The sequence below is a fragment of the Cupressus sempervirens genome, chromosome 10 (genome assembly GCF_028749045.1).
Source record: "Cupressus sempervirens isolate cs-2001-9-10 chromosome 10, ASM2874904v1, whole genome shotgun sequence".
Lineage (NCBI taxonomy): Eukaryota > Viridiplantae > Streptophyta > Pinopsida > Cupressales > Cupressaceae > Cupressus > Cupressus sempervirens.
The window spans coordinates 611140395-611160364 of NC_143127.1; the positions used below are offsets into that span (position 1 = coordinate 611140395).

Consider the following 19970-nt stretch of genomic DNA (forward strand, 5'->3'; position numbering starts at 1 on the left):
AGCAAACAAAATGTGGGCAGTGGAATTACTAAAGATGTTTCATGTACGCTCTATCAATGAAATTCGCAACTCATCTGTGATGAATAGAACATAGTTAAAAATAAATAAAACCATAAAAATACAACAAATGCAAGCCAGCAATCTGCCATCTGACAGGGGCAAGGTCACAATTTTAAGTGGTGCACAGCTATCAATGATCATCTTTCCAATTATAAAGTGCCGCATTTCATCTCTTTTGAGGACCAGAATGACATATTTTGAAATATATGTAGCCATTGGGGATTATTGCATTATGTGTCATGGATGTTGCAGTAACATAGCTCTCAATGGAGAGGATGCGTCTCTCCTATCATTCAAGGCCGATTTTCTATTCCATGGAGGAATTCTTGCTTTATCTTCCAACACCATTGCCCTCCACTCTTCCATCTTGGTCTTGCCGAAGGCTAAAGCAGATGTGAGAGAAAATATTTATGTGCTTTTACTATTTCTGTATTTGATGATGATGTGTAATTTTTATTGATTCATTTTTTATTTTATTTTTCTAATGATAAATCATAAGAATTTGATCTTAAATGTAACAGTCAAATCTAGAAATATCTCATTCTGTCATTCTGAACTGTCTCTGATCAGTGTATAAAGAGAAAAAAAAAACCATTAAATCTAAAACTAGCTTATCTATTTTAGTTGATTCTCTAGCTTATCTGTTTTAGTTGATTCTCTGAAATGAATTTTAGGGGAAAATAAAGTATTATCAATCTTTCAAATCAAATTTCATGATATATTAATTCTAACACTAGCTTATCTGCTCTAATGAATTCCCTGTAATGAAGTTCTAATTCTCTCTGCCAATGATGTAGTTATTTGCCTGAAAGTAAACAGCCTCTAAGTTTCTTGTACTTAATTTCCAAGAGATTTTGCCTCTAAATTAAGAGATAACTCACGGGTTGTTTAGTCTATTCTGAGTTATTCTGATAAGGGTGCACCCTTACCAATTCAGTCTGAATTTGCAGGTGGAGGTGTGGACAAGGGAAGCACAGAGCTTGAAGCTTCACTTTCTCTGGTAAAGAAAACATTTCTTGCTTCCCTTCACAAAAGGGATCTAAATGGACTTGGTCTTGATGTCAAGCAAGCTGATTTACCCTCCATCAATGGGCTTGCACTCGATGTTTTCCAAGCGTAGGTATTTTGACCATTTCTTTTCAGTTCACTCTCCTTTTCAACTAAACACACTTGTAAAGAAAAATCTAATTGATTTGCATAAAAGAATATAAAAATTTATGCTAAGATTGCAGGAAAATAAATATTATCTCTAGATCACACTTGCATAGAAGTGAATCTATTTTAATTTAGAATTAAAAAATTAACATGTAACTATTTTCCTGCAAATTAGTTCGATAAGATTTCCTTTCCTACAATTGCAACATAAATTTATCTCCTACAAATTAGTTAGTTAGATCAATTTCTGATAATAGCTAATATACTTGATCTTTTGTGTATCGTAGCAACAAGCAAAGTGCCAAGGAGATAAAAGAACTGCTCTCACAAACAATCAATTGAGCCAGCATACAACCAGATGAAATCAAAATCAACTGAGCTATAAGCAAGCACAAGATACTACCAGATTGAATTCAACATCAACGGCCAAAAGCATACCTATACCCGGCCATTTAAGTATGGTTCAAAGTATTAATGTAAGAGGAAAATTCTAATACTTGATTGACTGTAGAATAACAGTGATCAACCATTATCTCTGATTCCTACAAAAGAATTTTACATTTTGCATTGTAATATGAAGAATACTTGTAATATGAATACAGATAAATAATGTGAAAAATGATAAGGGTTGTACTTTCTAGGGTTAGGGTTATAGGTAACGAAGAGATGGAACTTATTTTAATCTTTGGTACAGACGCACATGTGAATATTGATGATTGTGATAAAAAGCCAAAACTGGTCTCGTGAATACTGATGAAACGGTAATATTGTGAATGGTGTCAATTCTAGTTCATGAATGGTACGCAAATGCAGAAAGGCGATCCAGCTGTATCGATCATTAAAAAGGGAAATATCATTGTGATATCTCACGAGTTGACAAATCATTTCTGATGAATTCTTGTCATCTTCCCTCCTAAGAAATCAGGAATACATTTGGATGCATTTGTTGGATAGAGTTTATGCTCTTCAGATGTGCATTTCATTTAATTTGCGAGTGATTGATTCTGAGAGGCTTAAACAAAAGTTACTGTCAAGCAATTTAACATTGATTGCAAAATACATTTAATAAACATTTATGATTTCACAAATTTTATATAATCAGTAAACAATCTATAATTGACTGTGATTGGAATCTTTTAAGATCTTATACATATCTACAATTCTGTTTAATTTGAAATAATCTATCTTAGTTTTTTTATCTTATATTGGTTTGCAAAGGAAATTTACAATGTATATGGTCCAAATGTATTAGGATCTTAGTTATATCCATTTTATTTAATTGTCTTAGTTTTTTTCATTGTTTACATTAGTAAAATTTGATATCAATGAGATTTTAACTATATAGTTTAGTTTAACTTTGAGTATTAAATTTAGACAAAGTTTGATTATAATATTAAAAATTTATAATGATTTGTAAATATATTCTTTAGTGATTATTTGGAAATATTTTAGTGCATATATGTATAATTTATTCATTTCATCACCTTGTTTTGTTATTATAATAATGTATTGTAGAATAAATGACTGATGTGATTTTTTCTATCTTTTTTCAAAATCTAATCCCACTTTCTCTAAAGTCACTTGATTGAAAAGTTGAACCATTTTCTATTGTCTTGTGTACAAATTCATTCAAACAAACATCTGGGATTGATTATTCAAAGGAATGCTCCTAGAATATATATGATCTCTCACAAGAATTAAAAGAATTCATGGAAGAGCATTATAAGAATTATTTAATGAAATTCAAACCAACACTACATTAGCAATAGAATTCACAATGTTTTTGTTAAGAGTATCTTCAAAATATTTCAGTTGTCATACTAGAAAAGAAGAATTTGGAAGAAAATAATTAATGAGATATATAAAATTGGAATAAATGAGATATAATTGTAAGGTGTTTAGTGTTGTTGCATAGATCTAAGGTTTTCTTATTTTAAGAAAAATATTAAATATTTAAGTTTTTAGTTAACTAATCTCTAAGATAATAAAATATATTGTAAGGCTTCTACTTGGGAAACTATCAAAAATTAACCTAACTTGACACTATGTTGATGTAATATTTTTTTTCATTAACATATAATAACACAAATGTGGAAGCAAGTACAAACATAAGATAACATCATTAACATATGATAAGCCATTATATACTCTATTAACACTTTCAAATGAAAGTTACATATAAGTTAACTAATCTACTAAGAACAATCCATAACATAATCATGTGATATATTTTATGTTTGCCTTAAAATCCAAACTGAAGTATGAACTAGTTCTTTAATCAGGTATAATGAACACAACCCGAATCATTAAATATACATTACAAATAAACAATGAGATGCGTTCATTATATCTATGTAAGGAAAGGCACAAACAACAAAATATAATTGATTCATCATAGAAACCATAATAGTGCATCTTATGTTGCACATGTAACAGGAATGATAGTTAAGAATCAAGTCACAAATACAATACATAACATATTGTGAATGCAAATATCAAAATAATACATAATAGAATATAATATATACATCTCATGATGATAATAATCGAATCTCCAAACAATCAATGTAGTTTCTGCTAAGGAGATAAACACTAGGACTCACTCAAAGAAACATCCAAACAAGAAAGGCTAATGCAAAGGTACACTTGATAAAATTAGTTTAAATTATTATAAGATTATCAATTATAAATGTTTTAGACATAAATTAGGTGCACCAAATGCTCATGTAGGAAACTAGAACTATTAGCATGATTGCTACTGGTATTCCTTTGGGGGAGTATCCTAAGCATTGGATAGATGGATAACATGATTGATATGTTACATTCATGATTATATTTATCACTGATGTCAACATAGTGTTATTTCTGTAAAGATTAGCAAAGTAATAGACATAGAATGAGGGTGTATGGACTATGTATTGATTATTAGGTCAAGCACAGTTGAGAATGTATTCTACTTTATGTCCTAGTTCTGTGGACAAGTACGCATACAAATATTCGAAGATATGAAAAAGATATTCATGGATTACAAAAGATAATAAACAGATAGGGTATCTAATAAGTGGTTTCTGGTGATTGATTTGTATGTCTTAACTATGATAGATTTGTGATAAGAAAAATTAGATAGTGATAGTAGACAACTTGTTGATGACATTAGCAAATGTGCAAGGTCAATAGTAGCACATGTAAGAAGTTGCAAAGACTATGAGCCGACAATGACTTGAAATTATGAAAAAGATGTAATGTATTATAAATATTAATGAGGTCCCATTCTAACTAATTGGGAAAGCCTCAAGGCCGACTCAAGGAATTGGTTGGGGAATATGGCATAAAGGAAGGTTATTTTCCTTGTGGAGAATAATGACATGTAAGAAAGTGATATGTGAAGTTGGTAAATGTGTGTAAGTGATCCAAGGGAGTCAAGTGGATAGAGGAGTTCAAGATTGTTCATTTCTATTATTCTACAAGAAATAATACAAAGACCAGTTGGAAAATGAGTTCAGTGGTCTTGCCCTTGAAGTTGTTTCGACAGTGGGTCCATTTGCCTTCTACAACTCTTAACAAGATTGGCACAACTCCTAATATGGTTGGAACCTTATAATAGGGATTCAAAGTCTCCTAATAGGGACTAATATGTATTGAATATATTTCATTGGCTCCTAATAGAATCCATCCTTTTACAAGGAAATTTTATATTAGTACATCACTTTTTGGATATGATTCCCTCTAAGGTTTTCCCTCTGATCAAGGGTTTCCCTAGTTAACATATCTGGTGTTATTTTGTATGTATATCTTCTTATGGTTGTTTTAGATTAAGAAAAAATTGGTTTTGAAGGGACCCTAAACCCTTTAACAAAAGTGCAAGATCAACATTAAGAACTAGCCAAGTTTTACAAGGACTTGAAACCTAGAGTAAAGTAAAAACACAAAAAACAATGTTTTATAAGGACCTCATACTACAAGTTTAAACCAAACACACCCAATTTTTATAAGGACCTAGAACCTAAAGTTTTTAAATAGAAAGCTGGAAAAAATAAAAAATAGAACCAACAACACCACTTGGACCAACAACTAGCACCTACAGTAGTTCCTTGATGCTTTACCAACTTCAATAGTAGCCTAGATAATATCAATCATGGTAGAAACAAGAATCTCAAGAGCATCAACAATATTTTTTCTCATACTCTATCTTGTTTTCTTACTAGGCCCTCTAGGACTCCTCACCACAACATTGTCTAGAGACATGATCTCCTCATTGCTTTTCTTGCCTAGACTAGTTGTTGTGATGTACAAACTAAAAGTGACCTACTCCATTCTATGTCCACTTTCTTTAATAAGTTGATAGAGTTCCATCTCATGATCATTTAGTTTTTCAAGTATGTTTCCAACAATTTTCTCCAATTGGGCTCTCATTATGTACATTCAGGGTCCAACTCTTTCTGAATGACTCCCACCTTTTCCTTGAGCACTATGATTTCATTGTATAGCCATGAATCCTCTTGTAGATAATCCTCCACTTTAAGTTTGGTAGTTGAATAAAGGAGAGTTTTACATGGTGGGTGTCATCCCTAGTACCGTCTTCATTTCTAATCATAGTGTCAATGGTAGTGTTATTGACCTAGATGTTAGTGTTAGCATCTTGATTCTCCTTAAATGCCTCTTCCTTCTCCTTACTCAGTATTTTCTCTTTCATAAAAAAGACATCACCCTCTTTATTCTTTTCTATATCAATGTCCATTTTCTCCTCACTAGATTTAGTATTAGGAGGAGAAGAAAGATCTTTATCTTTCCCTCATCATCATTTAAAGCTTTAGACCCAATATTTGATTTGGTTTTTCTATCTTTACTTTCCTCCACTAGTTCCTTACCGTTAGACATGCTCTTACTTCTAGATTAGCCTTCCAGGTTCAAGCTAAGGTCTCCCATATCAATCTTATTGTCATCCTTAGTAGAATTATTAGAGTTTGTCACTTTCTCAACATTCTTCTTTTTAATCTCTTACTTTTGTCCCTTTTTAGTCCTCTTACTATCACTGATAGCTTCCTCACTTTTAACCTTTTTCTTTGAGGGTTCATTACTAGACACTTTCCTTTTTTTCTCCAAAGTTGGAGAGGGTTTAACAACCTTGCTTTTACAATACTTATCAATAAGAAGGATTAAGCCCTTGTGGAGCATAGGACAAGATTCCTTCTTCCTATGTTCTTGGAGGCTTTGTATTAGAGAGTACTTTAGGTAGAATGGGAAATAAATTCTATCTTTATACCTAAAATATTTAGGAACACAAAATGAAACTTGTGGACTCTCTTAGCTCTACCATCAAGGATAAAATACTCATGGATACATCAAAGAACATCTATCCAAATTACCTTAATCTAGGTCAGATCATAAAAATTTCCTTTCTTCTCCAACCTTTTCTAATCCTAATCAGTTTTAGGGAATTTTTTGAAGGCCACATTCCGGATACTAGTTTCCTTGTTGAATTTGAGACCCTCCATTGGAAGACCTGTAATCTCAGGGATGAACTCCTCTGACAACTTCAGAATAACCCCATGCAATGTTACCCTATCCTCAATCCAATTTTTGGAGGACTCTATAATGTGTGGCTTATTACCTTGAAGTTTCTCAATATAAGCCATGACTTTCCCTTTTTTCAGCATTTCCCAAATATCTAAATTTTCCCTCCACTCTTTGCACTTATTTAGCTCTTCCTTTCTTGGTTCCCCTCCCATCTTGTATTTAGTTCTACACCTGTAACTAGACTAAAATGAGGTCACCAAAATGTAGTGTAAAGTGTTAATGATTTCCAAGAAACTTTTAATCATTCATGTGTTCCAAGTACAATCCATAATTATACAAAAGTACCACCTAGAGATACTTAGAAAATCCACCACAAACCCATCACTTCCCTTAATAAATTCCTCAATCTTGCATGATATTTCCTTCATTAGCATGTGTCATATCATAATTAATAGTTACTATCAACTCCACTTCCTTTCTTATGCCATCTTTCCAACTCAACTTAGTTTCCCTATAGACTACTTGATTAGAAATTCAATTAGGAATTTTTTTGCCCTCCCAAAAAATATGAGAAATATCTAGACATTATCAAATTTATTCATAATGTCTTTTATTCCCATTATACTTCCCCCTATACTCTAGGTAATCAGACTCTTATTTTTCAACATGTTTATGATGACAAGAGAGTCCCCTTCCAACCAAAGATTCCAAACCAGATCCTACTACCATCCTTATAGTGAAAAGAGTAGTCATTGCCTCGACTTTATGACCAGTAAACTTCCCTATAGGGATAAAAAAAACATCTACAACTAACTATAATGGTTTCTCAAAACACCTCCACATCCATATTTTCCCAAGTTCCCTTTAGTAGAGCCATCAAAATTACTTCTAATCCAGCCCATAGGTGGAGATCTCCACTTAAATTTTTGTCTCTAATCCTTTTATTTTGTTGTAATACCTTTTGCATTCATATTATTACTTATTTTAATCTCGTCAAACATTTTCCTCTAAGAATTGAAATTCTCTTTTATAGCTCTGATTATATTACATGACCTAAAACCAACTTAGGAGTCTCCTTATTTATAAAAATTCTATTATTCCTCTCCTTCCAGATACCCCACTAGAGATGAGGTAGAGAAATCTTCCAAAGAAAACCAATATCATCATTCTTAGTAGGACAAGTCCAGCCATGGATACATAGATCAATGTCATTATGATGAACCCAATCTATATTCTAGTATTTGAGAAGATAGATCCAAACATTCTTGCTAAACTAACAATTTTAAAAAAACTGGTTCCTATCTTCAAAGTCCTTCTTATAGAGACATCTATTCATCAAGTATACCTTTGTCTTTTGCAAGTTATCTAGATTTAAGATTTTATTTTGAAGAAAAGTCTGAAAAAAGATAATGATTTTTGAAGTAAGCCCTTTAATCCATGATTTAGCCCATAGAGGAGTATTTCCTTATAAATTCACACACTGGCCCCCCTCGCCCCACCCCCCAAATTCTTAGTTATCTTAGTGGACTTTACTTTGTAACAATTGGTATCAAAGCATCAGGTCCTTAAAGAAAAAGCTTAATTAACATCTTAAGGAGATCAATAGTGGGTTACTTCAAAATAGAAAGTCTTAAATTTGATGGAGTTAACTATAATAGGTAGAAGGAGAAGATGAAGACTCATTTTCTATGTAATGGTCCAAGATATTAGCTGATGACAAAGAATGAAAAGAAGATTGTAGGAAAAAGAAAACTTGAGGAATATAGTAAAGATCAAAGATTTTTGTTTATGTGTAATATGCTTACTATAGAAGCATTATTGTCAACTTAGTTGGCTTGTATTTTTCACCTTCTCTAGATCTAGAAAATCATGCTGCAAAAATCCAATTTATTCATTCTGTGCAATTAGGGTTTAAAAATTTTATGTGAAAAGTTACCCTAGAAAAACCCTAGTTTCATCATCCAAATCCTTGTTTCCATTAGAAACCCTCCTTATTTTAAAATGTGTTTTCATACTTATAAAAAGACTTTTGAATATAATTAAGGTGCTACCATTCGACCATGGTGATCACATGGTCATTACATGGTCAAGCTCTTAATATTTTTATGATGTAATTGTGCAAAATAGTTAAGGCTCAATGTTCACTTAGTCATAGTAGTTTTTTGGAAAATATCTTTTTAGACAATAAATGAGTGAAATACTTAAGAGAGAAGCTATCACATGGTCATACAACTAAATGCAAGGATAAATTTTCAAGTAGCGATAGTGTGAAAAGGGATTATCTCTCAACCATAAACCTCATTATAGTTTAAAGATTTGACATGTAAAGGTATTTGAGAAGATTAGCTTGTCATAGTAGTCAAGGTTATGGTGCAATAGTGTGATTAAGCTTAAGTAAATGGTAGTCATCATTTCATTTCATGAATTTCAGCTAATCAAGATAATGTTGTGGTGTCCACAACACACGCCCCATTCCTTACTAGGAATGGGGACCCCCTACTTTTTTTTTGACTCCTAGACTCATAGTTCGGGAGTCGGGAGAAGAAAATTCAGTTAAATAAGTTAGAAAGTTGAGTCCAAAAATCATGAAAAAAATTAAAAAATTGAAAAAAAAAAAAGGAGAGTTGAAATATTAAGAGCTTCATGCGTGTTCGCACCGTCGCGCTCCCAAGCACCATGTGCCCTTGCCAAGCTGCCCTTTGACCTCCAGTTTTGCTTGAATAGCCAATGAGAGGGGTTTAAAATATATCGCTTGAATAGCCAATGATCTAGGGGTTTAAAATATATCATTGAAGTATAAGTTGACGTATATTTAATTCAACTTATACTTTAGATATATTTTAATATATGCGACAAATCTTTTGAGATAGGTTTCAGGCCTCCCGGAGATAAGGTAAAGATTCTAAGAAATTTCAGGGCTTCAGAAATCCAGACTTAGCCAAATTTCAGGGCTTCAACATTTCAGACTTAGCCAAATTTTAGGGCTTCAAAATTTTAGACTTAGCCAGATTTCAAGATTCACCTCTAGTTTTGTTTGAATGGCTAGTGTATTTTGCTATGCATTGTTAACTCTATGGACTAATGTTTGATTCTTTTGTAGGTAAAAATGGCATTCTCAACTTGTCGAGATCATAACTTTTGACTCGGGCCTCAGAATTAAGAACCGCTTACACCGTTGGAAAGAAGAACTGAAGATCTAATTTCAAATCCATAAAACAATGAGCCTTCAACTGCCCAGTTTTAGGGACCAAGAAAGGTTCCAACTTGAAATTTTGAGCAAAAGACCTCCAAAAAGGTCATTTAAAAAATGCCTAGAAAATTTGTGAAAAAATATGAAAAGTTGCAAACATTTGATCATCTTGGATAATCTGGATCACATGGTTTCTCGCCGGGAAGGATTGGACAGGTGGGGAGAAGAAAAAGGTCAAAGATACAAAGGTTGGACACATAAAGCAAATCAGGTTCCTCATCTTATGCAGCTTTTTGGGACAAGATTCAATGCAGGTGCCTTGAGATTTTTGATTGAAGAAGTAGAGGGAGTGCAAGTTTATGAAAGTAATTGGCTATAAAGAGGGTGTAAATCATCAAAAAAAGGGCATGGAGCATATACAAAAAGTGATCTAAAACCTCATTTGAGAAAAACCCAGAAACTATTTTTAAAATTGAGAACTTTGATTTTTTGGCGAATTGAGCTCTGTAGGTCTGCAGCTCCGTAGGTCCACAGATTTGTAGCTTCGTAGGTCCACAAATTTGTAGCTTCGTAGGTACATAGGTCTGTAGCTCTTCATTTTCATGTAGCTCCGCAATTCAGAGGTGCACCGACAGTTGACTGCTAGTTTCAAAAATATCACTTTCCATGCATTGGGAGCACATTCTAATGGCAAGTTAACTCCGACACATGCCTAGTGAAGGGCCAACTTCTATTTTTGGTGTCTCCATTCACTTCCACTTCAACTAATGGCTTCCTCCTACTTTCTCTCTCATGCTTTCATTGTTTTCGACATGTAAAAGGCTCATGCATCCAATTAATGAATAAAATATGGATGGAGTCCCTCTAAGCACCAGTTAGATTACCAGTTTGTATATATTTAGTTTGTTTTAATGTTTTAAAAGTATTTTATTGCATTAAGATATCTCTCACTCTCAACACAAATTGAGGATATGATTTCTTATAAATACCCCATTGTAAAATGTAACAAGGGCCGCCGTTATTATGCAATAAAGTTATGCTTTTGGTGTTAACATTTGGAGTGTAGTTATTCTTGCCTGAATGTGTCATTGTTTTTTGGATTTATCCATGAGATTGTGATTGAGCCAAAGGTTTATTGCATTTTTTCTAGTTGTGTGATCTTTTACTTTAGGTGTTTGCTACAGATATATGAATTCCATTGACATAACGAGCTTGAGAAGAGATCACCTGATTGTGTCTACATAGCTTTTTGTCTCGCATGAGCCCAATTTTCATGGCCTTGCAATTTGATGAAGAGTGAAACATCATTTGATTTGTTAAAGATTCTCACCGACGATTGCATCAGTGGATTCTAGGAAGCATTGCTCCTGTTTTCATTGGTTTCCTACCGATTTCTTCAAAGGTTTAACTCACAGCGTGTTGTATTCTGTAGCTTATATCTATTTAGGAATTTCAATTTCAAGTTATTTGATTTCATGTTATTTCTTTCAATTTTTTTATTTTCTTTGCTAACCCCCCTATTAGAATAGGACCTCATAGTAGCTGCATTGTTAGAGTTGCATTCATTGAAAAATAGAAAATACAAAAATATTGTTCTTTTGGTGTGATATTTTGAGACAGCGAACAAATTTTACTTGATTCCAAGGTAAAAGAGTTTTTGGAACCAACAAAGGCCTCCTCGTGAACATTCACATTTATCTTCTACTGAGCGGATTTTGGTACATCGCAAGACAAACACTGAATCTTGGAGTGGATCCTTAAAATATTTTCTTTTCAAGAGAGGAATTACAGTATGGATTCCTGCCATTGACCTCGTGCAAAATGAATGCCCAACAGATAACAGAGTAACTCAGTGACTAGTTGTGATCGCATGATCAGAGGCTTAAAGGAATAGTGTTCTGAGATAGCAGCAATGGTGTGAAACATTCAACACAAATAACTAAAATTCTCAATTGTATGGCTGCAAGCCCTAAAAGGTAACAAGGACTATGAGTTGTGAATAAGCAACACAGTTAGGAGCTTGTGAAGTTTTGTCTGATCACATAATCATATGGTTAGAAGACATGAAGTAATCCTAAGTTGTAACCTTCCAAAGCTCTTAAGTGTGGTACATGAAATGCTTTGTTTCTTAGTTGCATGGTTAAGTGGTCAAAAGTAAAGTGAAATCGTGACTTGATAAATTATTTGATCACATAGTCACATGTCCAAAAGATGTAGTCAAATAAAAAACTATAAACTAGCAAAAAAGTTTATAACCTTTGAAGGGTCCTTTGATTGCACAATCCAATACTATATTTTGGTTCTAATTATGATGGTAAGCCATTGTAATTGTGATGGCCACTCATCACCCAAGCAACAGTACCATGAATTGGCTCATGTTGTATGGGTGTTAGAATTTTGCAATCACAAACTACAATGAAAAGCTTGTCTATTGCAATTGGGATGCCTAAAGATGTAACAATTTGTAAGAAAGAAAGGGCAAGATTTCTTCTTCATGTAGTAGATATTGTAATGGTCTACTATCTCAATTATGATGGCTTAATCTTTTGGTCTATCATCACAAGTGTGATGACTATGCTACATGGCCAAAAACCATCTATTGGATGGGGATATCATGATGATGATGGCATGTAATAGAAATGTTGTTTAAGTGATGACCATCTATTAGAAGTGGCCATCACAACTGTGATGGTATGTGATAAAAATGTTTTTGGAGCAATGGCTACCCATTAGACAAGTCATTACAATTGTGACAACTTGCTGAATTATTTAAAAAAAATTGGTGTTTCTAGTATTCTATTGTTAGTTATTACCATGGAAGAGAATTGTAGAGGCATAGGCATCCTGAGTTATCCTAAGACAAAGAGTGGATGTTCTACATGTGCAGGTATGATAAACAATAGATGAAAGATTTGAATGTGCACATGAGATGAATGACCAAGTATCTCTAAGCTCTACAGATGGTTATAACCCCACTAGTCAAAATGGAAAAGTTATGATCAATGTGCCCATTTAAAGATTGTGTGTGAATTATTTGAGCTAGTGCCTCATGACTATTCTCTTGTAGGCATTCATCCAAAATCTGGAATCATGAATTTGGCTTGCACACTATTTTAGCTGAATACCCCAAATTGATGTAGTCATCTTCAACATACTTCCACACAGGTTCAATTTACTATTTCATCTATCATCATAGACTTCAATTGTAAATTTTTGGTAGAAAAAAATTGAATAAGTTAGTAGAACAAATTGTAAAAATCATGTGTGCAACATATGTAGATATCTCAATTAAAATGTCTTCTCTCCATTCTAGTTGTAGTAGGAATGAGGTACTAGACTATTTGATGAAGTGCCATGTGAGCAATTATTTTTAATGCAAAGTGAAATTGTAGGAAAGTGTACAAAGTGAATAAAGTTTAATCCTTCCACCTCTTACATTTTCTCCACCTTGGTTGAGGTTGTTTTCTCCTAATTTTAACAATGATTTCAACTACTTTTTATAATGCTAGAAAACCTAGGGATCAGCTAAAAATTATTATTGGTATTCTGCAAATCAAAATAATAAGACCAACTAACAAGACATCAAAGTCTTCTCCACTTTTAACTCTACAAAATCTAGGTGGGTTTACCTAAGGAATTCAAATCTATACTCTTCTAGTCAAAATTTGTAACATGAATTCAATGACAACAAATTTATTAGCCTTTTTTCTTCTAATTCAATGATCTTGAGAGATGGTAATATTTTACCAAAATCCTAAGGCTTATTGAATCAAGTGTAGGCCAATAGTTTCATGCTTAGTTAACAAAAATATAAAGATTGATTGATTATTGTATACTACATCATGCAAAATATTCCACTCAAATTAACTCACAAGGATGGTTAGTGCCTTATCTATTGAGCTATAACTAATAGAGACCATAAAACTACTTCTAATCCTATCTCAACCCTTTGTATAAATATTTATCTATATTCATGTCTAGATCTCATACTTATCATATCTTTACTTAAAACCATGGTGTTCTTTCATTTTGCATTAAGCATTTACATAATCCATTATATTACTAGCAAAAGAAAACTAAAATATAATTCAAAAAGAATTAAAACTAAAATTCATTAAACTTTGCTATCAAAATTTCAGAGAATAGAACAAAACCAAGAGAAGAGACAAGATTTGGGATAAAATCAGCTCTTAGAATTTGTATTCATTTGCTTTGAAGTGTGTACAATTCAGTGATTATCTCTATCATAAATAACTCAAAAGACCAACAACTATAACTTCATATTCAATTTTGTAATTTATTTACAGTCTGCATGGACCAACTCAAAATTTACATATGCTTATGCAATCAAAGAAATTCATACCCTCCTCTAGCCTTTAGAAATCACTTATATAGCATGAGTTGCAACAAACTTCAAACATCAAGGGAAAAATACAATTGTCCTTAGCACAAAAATATTTACAAAAAGGAAAATAGTTGTCACTATTATAGTAAAGATAAAACTTGGTGTTCGTTTTCCTTTTGCAACTGAATGGCTTTCTCATTAATTTTCTTGTGGTGGGGCCAATATTGTTGTAACAACTTCTTGTTGATCCACTACATCTAATGATTGGTCTTGCTCCATCTATTATTCTCCAGGCTATGGGACCCCTTGGCTAGCATGTGATCTATCATGCTTTGATATTTGGATATTAATCACAATTGGTTGCTCTTCTGCCAGATCATTAGTTTGAATTACTGCATCAACTAACTATACCTTTTCTGTGGCAATTGATTTATTCACATTCTCACTCTCAATTGCCATTTGTAACAAATATGTTATTGCAGAATACTTAGTTATCCACTTGTCAAAAAGTGTGTGCATCATTAGGCCAATTGAAACTTAATATTTCTTATTCTTTCTTTAGGGTATTTTTTCCCATTCTCCTTATATCAGAAAAATCTTGTTTGAAAGAATCAAAAAATAATTGTACCTATACAACTTCCTTGGTAGTTTTAACAAACCAAATGTTTTTCATCATTCACCACCTTATTAAGCCTAATTCTCATCAATTCCTTACCTTGTTTGGTATCTACTTCCAAGCCCAGGGATTTCATAACTTTGAAAGACATAATAGTGTTTGATGCTCCTGAATTAATCTTTTAATTTTTGAAAATTTTGTCATTTATGACCATACTGAGAAAGAAAGGATCAATGTCTTCTATGTAAGCTATAGATGAATTTTCCAAATACATCTGGGGTATTTGGGATATGACTCCTTTTTCTTCTTTGTATTTTATTATGAGTGGTGTTTGTTGCATGACTATTGGTTCTTGTTCAACATCATCACTATTTCCTATCCCACCGAACCAATACAAAGCCTTATTTTTGTGTTCCTCTATCCTAAACATCTCAGATAAGGGAACTTTGACAATGATTTGTGACAACATTGCAATCATGTCAACATGATCATAGATAGTAGGTTTAACAAAATTACCTATAACTATTGGTGCTTGAATAGAAGGCTCTGCCACTTGTTTACCAGAATTAATTTTTTTTTGGCATATTCACCTTGATTGTCTCAACTCCTAGAAACTATATTTTATTTTTGGGTTCCCACTTTTTATTCTTACTATCCTTGATCTTAGCTATTACTGGATTGTCCTTTTTATTTTCATCATTCATTTTATGAGTAATGTCTTTATGGAAAATAACAAATGTCCTACTAGCATCATTATTAATAGTTATGTTTCTTAGATTGTAAGTACTATGCAATTGGGCTATCATTTCAATAGTAATCCTATCAATCTCTTCATTTTATGGTTTCCTCAAATTCATGTGATGCACACCTGTCAATATATCATATATCCTATCTTCATCTTGATCTTCATAATCTAAAAGCACTTGCTGATGGTGCAACTATTATACATTTCTCTAGTTTAAAATATCATTTTCAAAATCTTCTAAGTCATATTCCTCATCATCATCACTCAAATTGATCATATTACATCCTACATCCTCATGACTCTTTTCTTCCTCTCCTTCTTCATTTAGTGCAAGCTAGTTTGTAGAAGAAGATTAAGAAACTACATAATAGTTAGGGGAATGAGGGGACTAGCACACAAGCACACAATACACCAAGGCACATCATCTATGATGTTCATAGAATCTCTTTGTAGTGGATCTAGTGTTCCTTTATCTTTAGTGCCTTGAGAAGGATTAGGTTCATAGGTTTTCCATCTTTCCATTGTGTAGTATAGGGACAGTTCTACATCTTAGGCTGCCAATTGTAATGTGTTAGAAATATGGTTAGATAGATGTATTGAATGTTGTTATTTATGGAAACACATATTCAACATTTTAATTTTAATTTATGCATTTAGAGATAGAAAATTGTCTAAGTGTTAGACAGTTTGTAGTAGCACAAAGAAAAAATGTGATGTGTATGGATAACTCATTGAGAGTTAGCTTATGTGCAGTTGAGGAAATTTCTATGATAGTGTCATGATGATGTGTACCAGGACACAAGTGTGCATGAACAATATGGCATAAGATATGAAATAAATACCAATATGGGTATTTAATAGAGTAGAACAGAGAATAGAAGAGAATTGGATTGCACAACTTGAGGAATTATTTTGGTGACAAAATAATTACTAAATCATAATGAGATGACTATGTGGATATTATTCCATACATTATTTCATATTATGCCAAGCTTGTAAAAGCATGAAGGTCGACTAAGTAGTGAATTATGTATATGAGAGGTATAAGTAACGATCTTATCTTCTGAAGATAAGTGTGCGATATATGATGAACTATGAGGACATATGTATGATCTATACAAAATTTTTAATTGATGTGAAGTTGATGATATATGAACTACATTTAATGTATGATTAGAGCAAGTGTAAAATACAACAGAATAAAAGTATTGCATGTATATCAATTCTTGTGAGGAAATAAATTGTATAATTGCATGTTATGGGAGTGGGCTCTTCTTACATACATTGTATATGATCCACCAACTCCTAATAGGGTTAAGGCTTTTAATAAGGACTTGAGACACTATATATACTTTATAGACTCCTAACAGTGTCAATATCTTTAACAGGATCCTATTGTTAGTGGGTATCATCCCTACCAAGGTTTTCCCTTGGCTAGGGTTTCCCTAATTAATAAATAATGGTGTTATGAGTTTTCTATGTCCATGGTCATATTTTTTTGTTTGGCATTGTTGTTTTACTTTCATATGTAAGTTGTAAATTAATTAACAATATTCAGTTGTGGGTAAAAGTTTGTAGAATATTGATTCACCCCCCACCCTACCCCTCCTTGTATTATCTATTTATAATAATTGGTATCAAAACATATTTACTCAGAAGAAGTTTAACAAATTGAGTAAGATACCTGAAGATAAATAATATTTGAAGAAAAACCTTGAAGAAGTTCTTGAGAAAATTGACCTTCTTACTGAAGAAAGAGACATTTTTAAAATAGATATGAAGATGCAAAAGTCTTCATTGGTGAATTGAAAGAAAATATTGAGGATATGAAATCTAGCAAGGCATCAATTGCATAGACTAGTGATAATGATGAAGTAGGAAATGTCTAGAAAAAAATGAGATTTTGAAACATGAACTGAAAATTGTTGAACTTAAGTTGAGTCTTAATAAAAATGGTGGCAAGAATGAACCTGAACTAAAAATCTAGAATGTAGATCTTAAGTCCTAGTTAATTCAAGTCACATCTAAACTAGATACCATCAAGATTGAGCATGAAAAATTAGGAAATTATAATATCGTTGTGAAAGGAGAATTGACACAAGCTAAGAAATAGTTAGAAAAAGTTTATTCTAAGAGTGAGAATATAGATCAACATATATTTCACTAGAGACCTTCTTATGACAAGACATGACTTGGATATCTAATTGGAGAGAAATCAATCAAGAAAGTTGAAATTAGAAGAGAACTAGATCTAGTTATTGAATCCACTAAAGAATCTAATCTAAGTAGGGTTGAATCAAGCATATATATTGAAGTATCAAAGGAAGTAGAGTTAATTCATTTGTCAATGAAACATGATGAACCTAAGAAAATAGAGCAAGTTGATAAACCTAAGAAAGATGAACCACCCAAGGAAGTGAGACATAAGTTTAGAGGTAGATGCTTAATATGTAATGAATTTGGACACATGAAAAGAGATTGCACAGGTAAGTCTTTTAAATCCATTACCAATTTCTATTGTTATAATTTTCATGGTTATGGACATATGGTAGTAGAATGTAAGAAACATAATTTAATGGTAATAATGAAAATAGTAGAATGTTTAGGAATACTAAATCTATAGGTAATGAAAGAGAAAGATCACATGATAGATCCAATGATGAAGAGAAATCTAATGTGGAGAAGAACTAGTTTGTGTGTTACAAGTGTAACAAACCTAGACACATTGCCCTAAGAATTAGAATGGAACTAATGAGAGTAGAAATGAACTTGTATGTTAGTTATGTAATAAATTCAAACACACATCAAGATATTGCAAAATGGGTAGAAGGGATTTTAATAGGAACCCTAAACAGTAATAGAAATGACATAAGGAATGATAATGGCAGTGACAACAGTTAGAAGGAAGCAATGAAGGAACACGTTGATGAATTCAAAGAAGTATTTATGATAGATAAGGATCTAGAAAGTTCTTTTATAGTTTTGGAGGAACAATATTTTGATGCACCTAATAAGACATTGAAGTCACAAATTATTTGTGACTCATCCTACCTAAATTAAATAGTTTCAAAAAGGGCAATGCATCAATTGGTCAGAAATGATGTTAGAGAGAGAGTTGGAAGTTTCATAGTTAACAAAAGGTAAAGGACATAGAGAGAAGGCTATGGTTAAGTGTGAAAGTCTAGATATGATCTTAGTGAGCAAAAATTTAGAAAACATGCTTACTAGTAAACAAAGACAATATTTGAATTTTAGTATATATGCATTTAATGCACAATGTGATTTGAAATGATTTAAGGATTGCAATAAAGATTGTATGTACCATTTGTTCATGTGAAGTGTCTTGATAAAATTGAAGAGTGTTTTGACAATGAATTGATGTGCTAAAAAAATAATTTAAAGCGCAAAGTTGCAGAAGCCCTAAACATGATTTTTAAGGTATTTTACAAAGTTAAAATTAAGTTTTTCAGTGAAAATAGTAGAATTACAATGGCTAGTTAAACCATCTATGATGTGAGTGATAGACCACGGTATGTATTCAAGAAGCATCTATTTGTATCGCTTTTGGATGACCCATTGGGTGCATTTTTGCAAGTTCTAGAGAATGTGCTTCATGTTGAGGATATATCAAAAGTTATATCCACTATAAGATTGAGAGCATATGAGATGAAGATATTCACAAATATTTGGGAACCATTTGTAATAGTGACCTATCTTTGAAATTTGAGTATACACATCTAAGTGAGTTGAATCTAATGAAGTATATATTTTATATGAAGTTTGATAATCACAATTAGACCCAAATTATTCTAATTAGGCTACATGATGATTTATTATGACTAGGTGATGCACATATATTTATTGACAGTGGCCTAATTCATAAGGTAACAAAATTAAATAATGAAGAATATAACCTTGTCAATGAGAAGAATGTAAGAAAGATGTTTGAGATGAACCTAAATACTAGGTTTGATGGAAGAAACATGAAGGTAGATTCCATTCAAGATAAAGGACTAAAACTATTAAGAAAGATTTTAGGGTTCAAGTTCAACCATGGATCAAAGGTTAACTGAGTACCAACTAGATTTCTACATGTGACTTATGTGATGGAGGTTCAAGGGAGAAAATTTAATCTATGTGAGATTATCAAAGTGCAATTGTTAGATAATATTGCCAAAGTGAAGAAAACTAAGACCATAGTTTTTAGATTTGAGTCCCTACTAACTCATTTTTTTATACACTAAAAGGAATTTTCTTGGGGTAACAAATTGGGATAGGAATGAGTCCACAATGAAGATGTTGACTTAATGCTACAAATAAAATTTTGATAATGTCAAGGATG

At 32.3% G+C, this 19970-nt stretch overlaps 1 protein-coding gene across 2 annotated transcripts; it reads left to right on the forward strand.

Annotated features, from left to right (window-relative positions):
- The first annotated feature begins 225 nt into the window (after positions 1-225).
- On the forward strand, positions 226-2184 carry LOC149535329 (uncharacterized). 2 transcript variants are annotated; one of them, XM_089805401.1, is made up of 3 exons: positions 226-454; positions 998-1180; positions 1503-2184. In XM_089805401.1, exons 1-2 carry the CDS (start codon positions 248-250, stop codon positions 1178-1180), a joined length of 390 nt encoding a protein of 129 aa, XP_089661527.1. In that variant the 5' UTR covers positions 226-247; the 3' UTR covers positions 1503-2184. The 2 variants fall into 2 exon arrangements, with proteins under 2 accessions (XP_089661527.1, XP_089661526.1); XM_089805400.1 differs by having other exon boundaries at positions 998-1176.
- Positions 2185-19970: the final 17786 nt, after the last annotated feature.

Excerpts from the sequence above, each read along its gene's own strand:
- LOC149535329 (XM_089805400.1), top strand. The coding sequence starts at position 248 with ATGACATATTTTGAAATATATGTAGCCATTGGGGATTATTGCATTATG. Across the intron at positions 455-997 it reads TGCCGAAGGCTAAAGCAGAT|TCTGAATTTGCAGGTGGAGG; the intron begins GTGAGAGAAAAT and ends TTACCAATTCAG. Across the intron at positions 1,177-1,502 it reads GCACTCGATGTTTTCCAAGC|CAACAAGCAAAGTGCCAAGG; the intron begins GTAGGTATTTTG and ends TGTGTATCGTAG.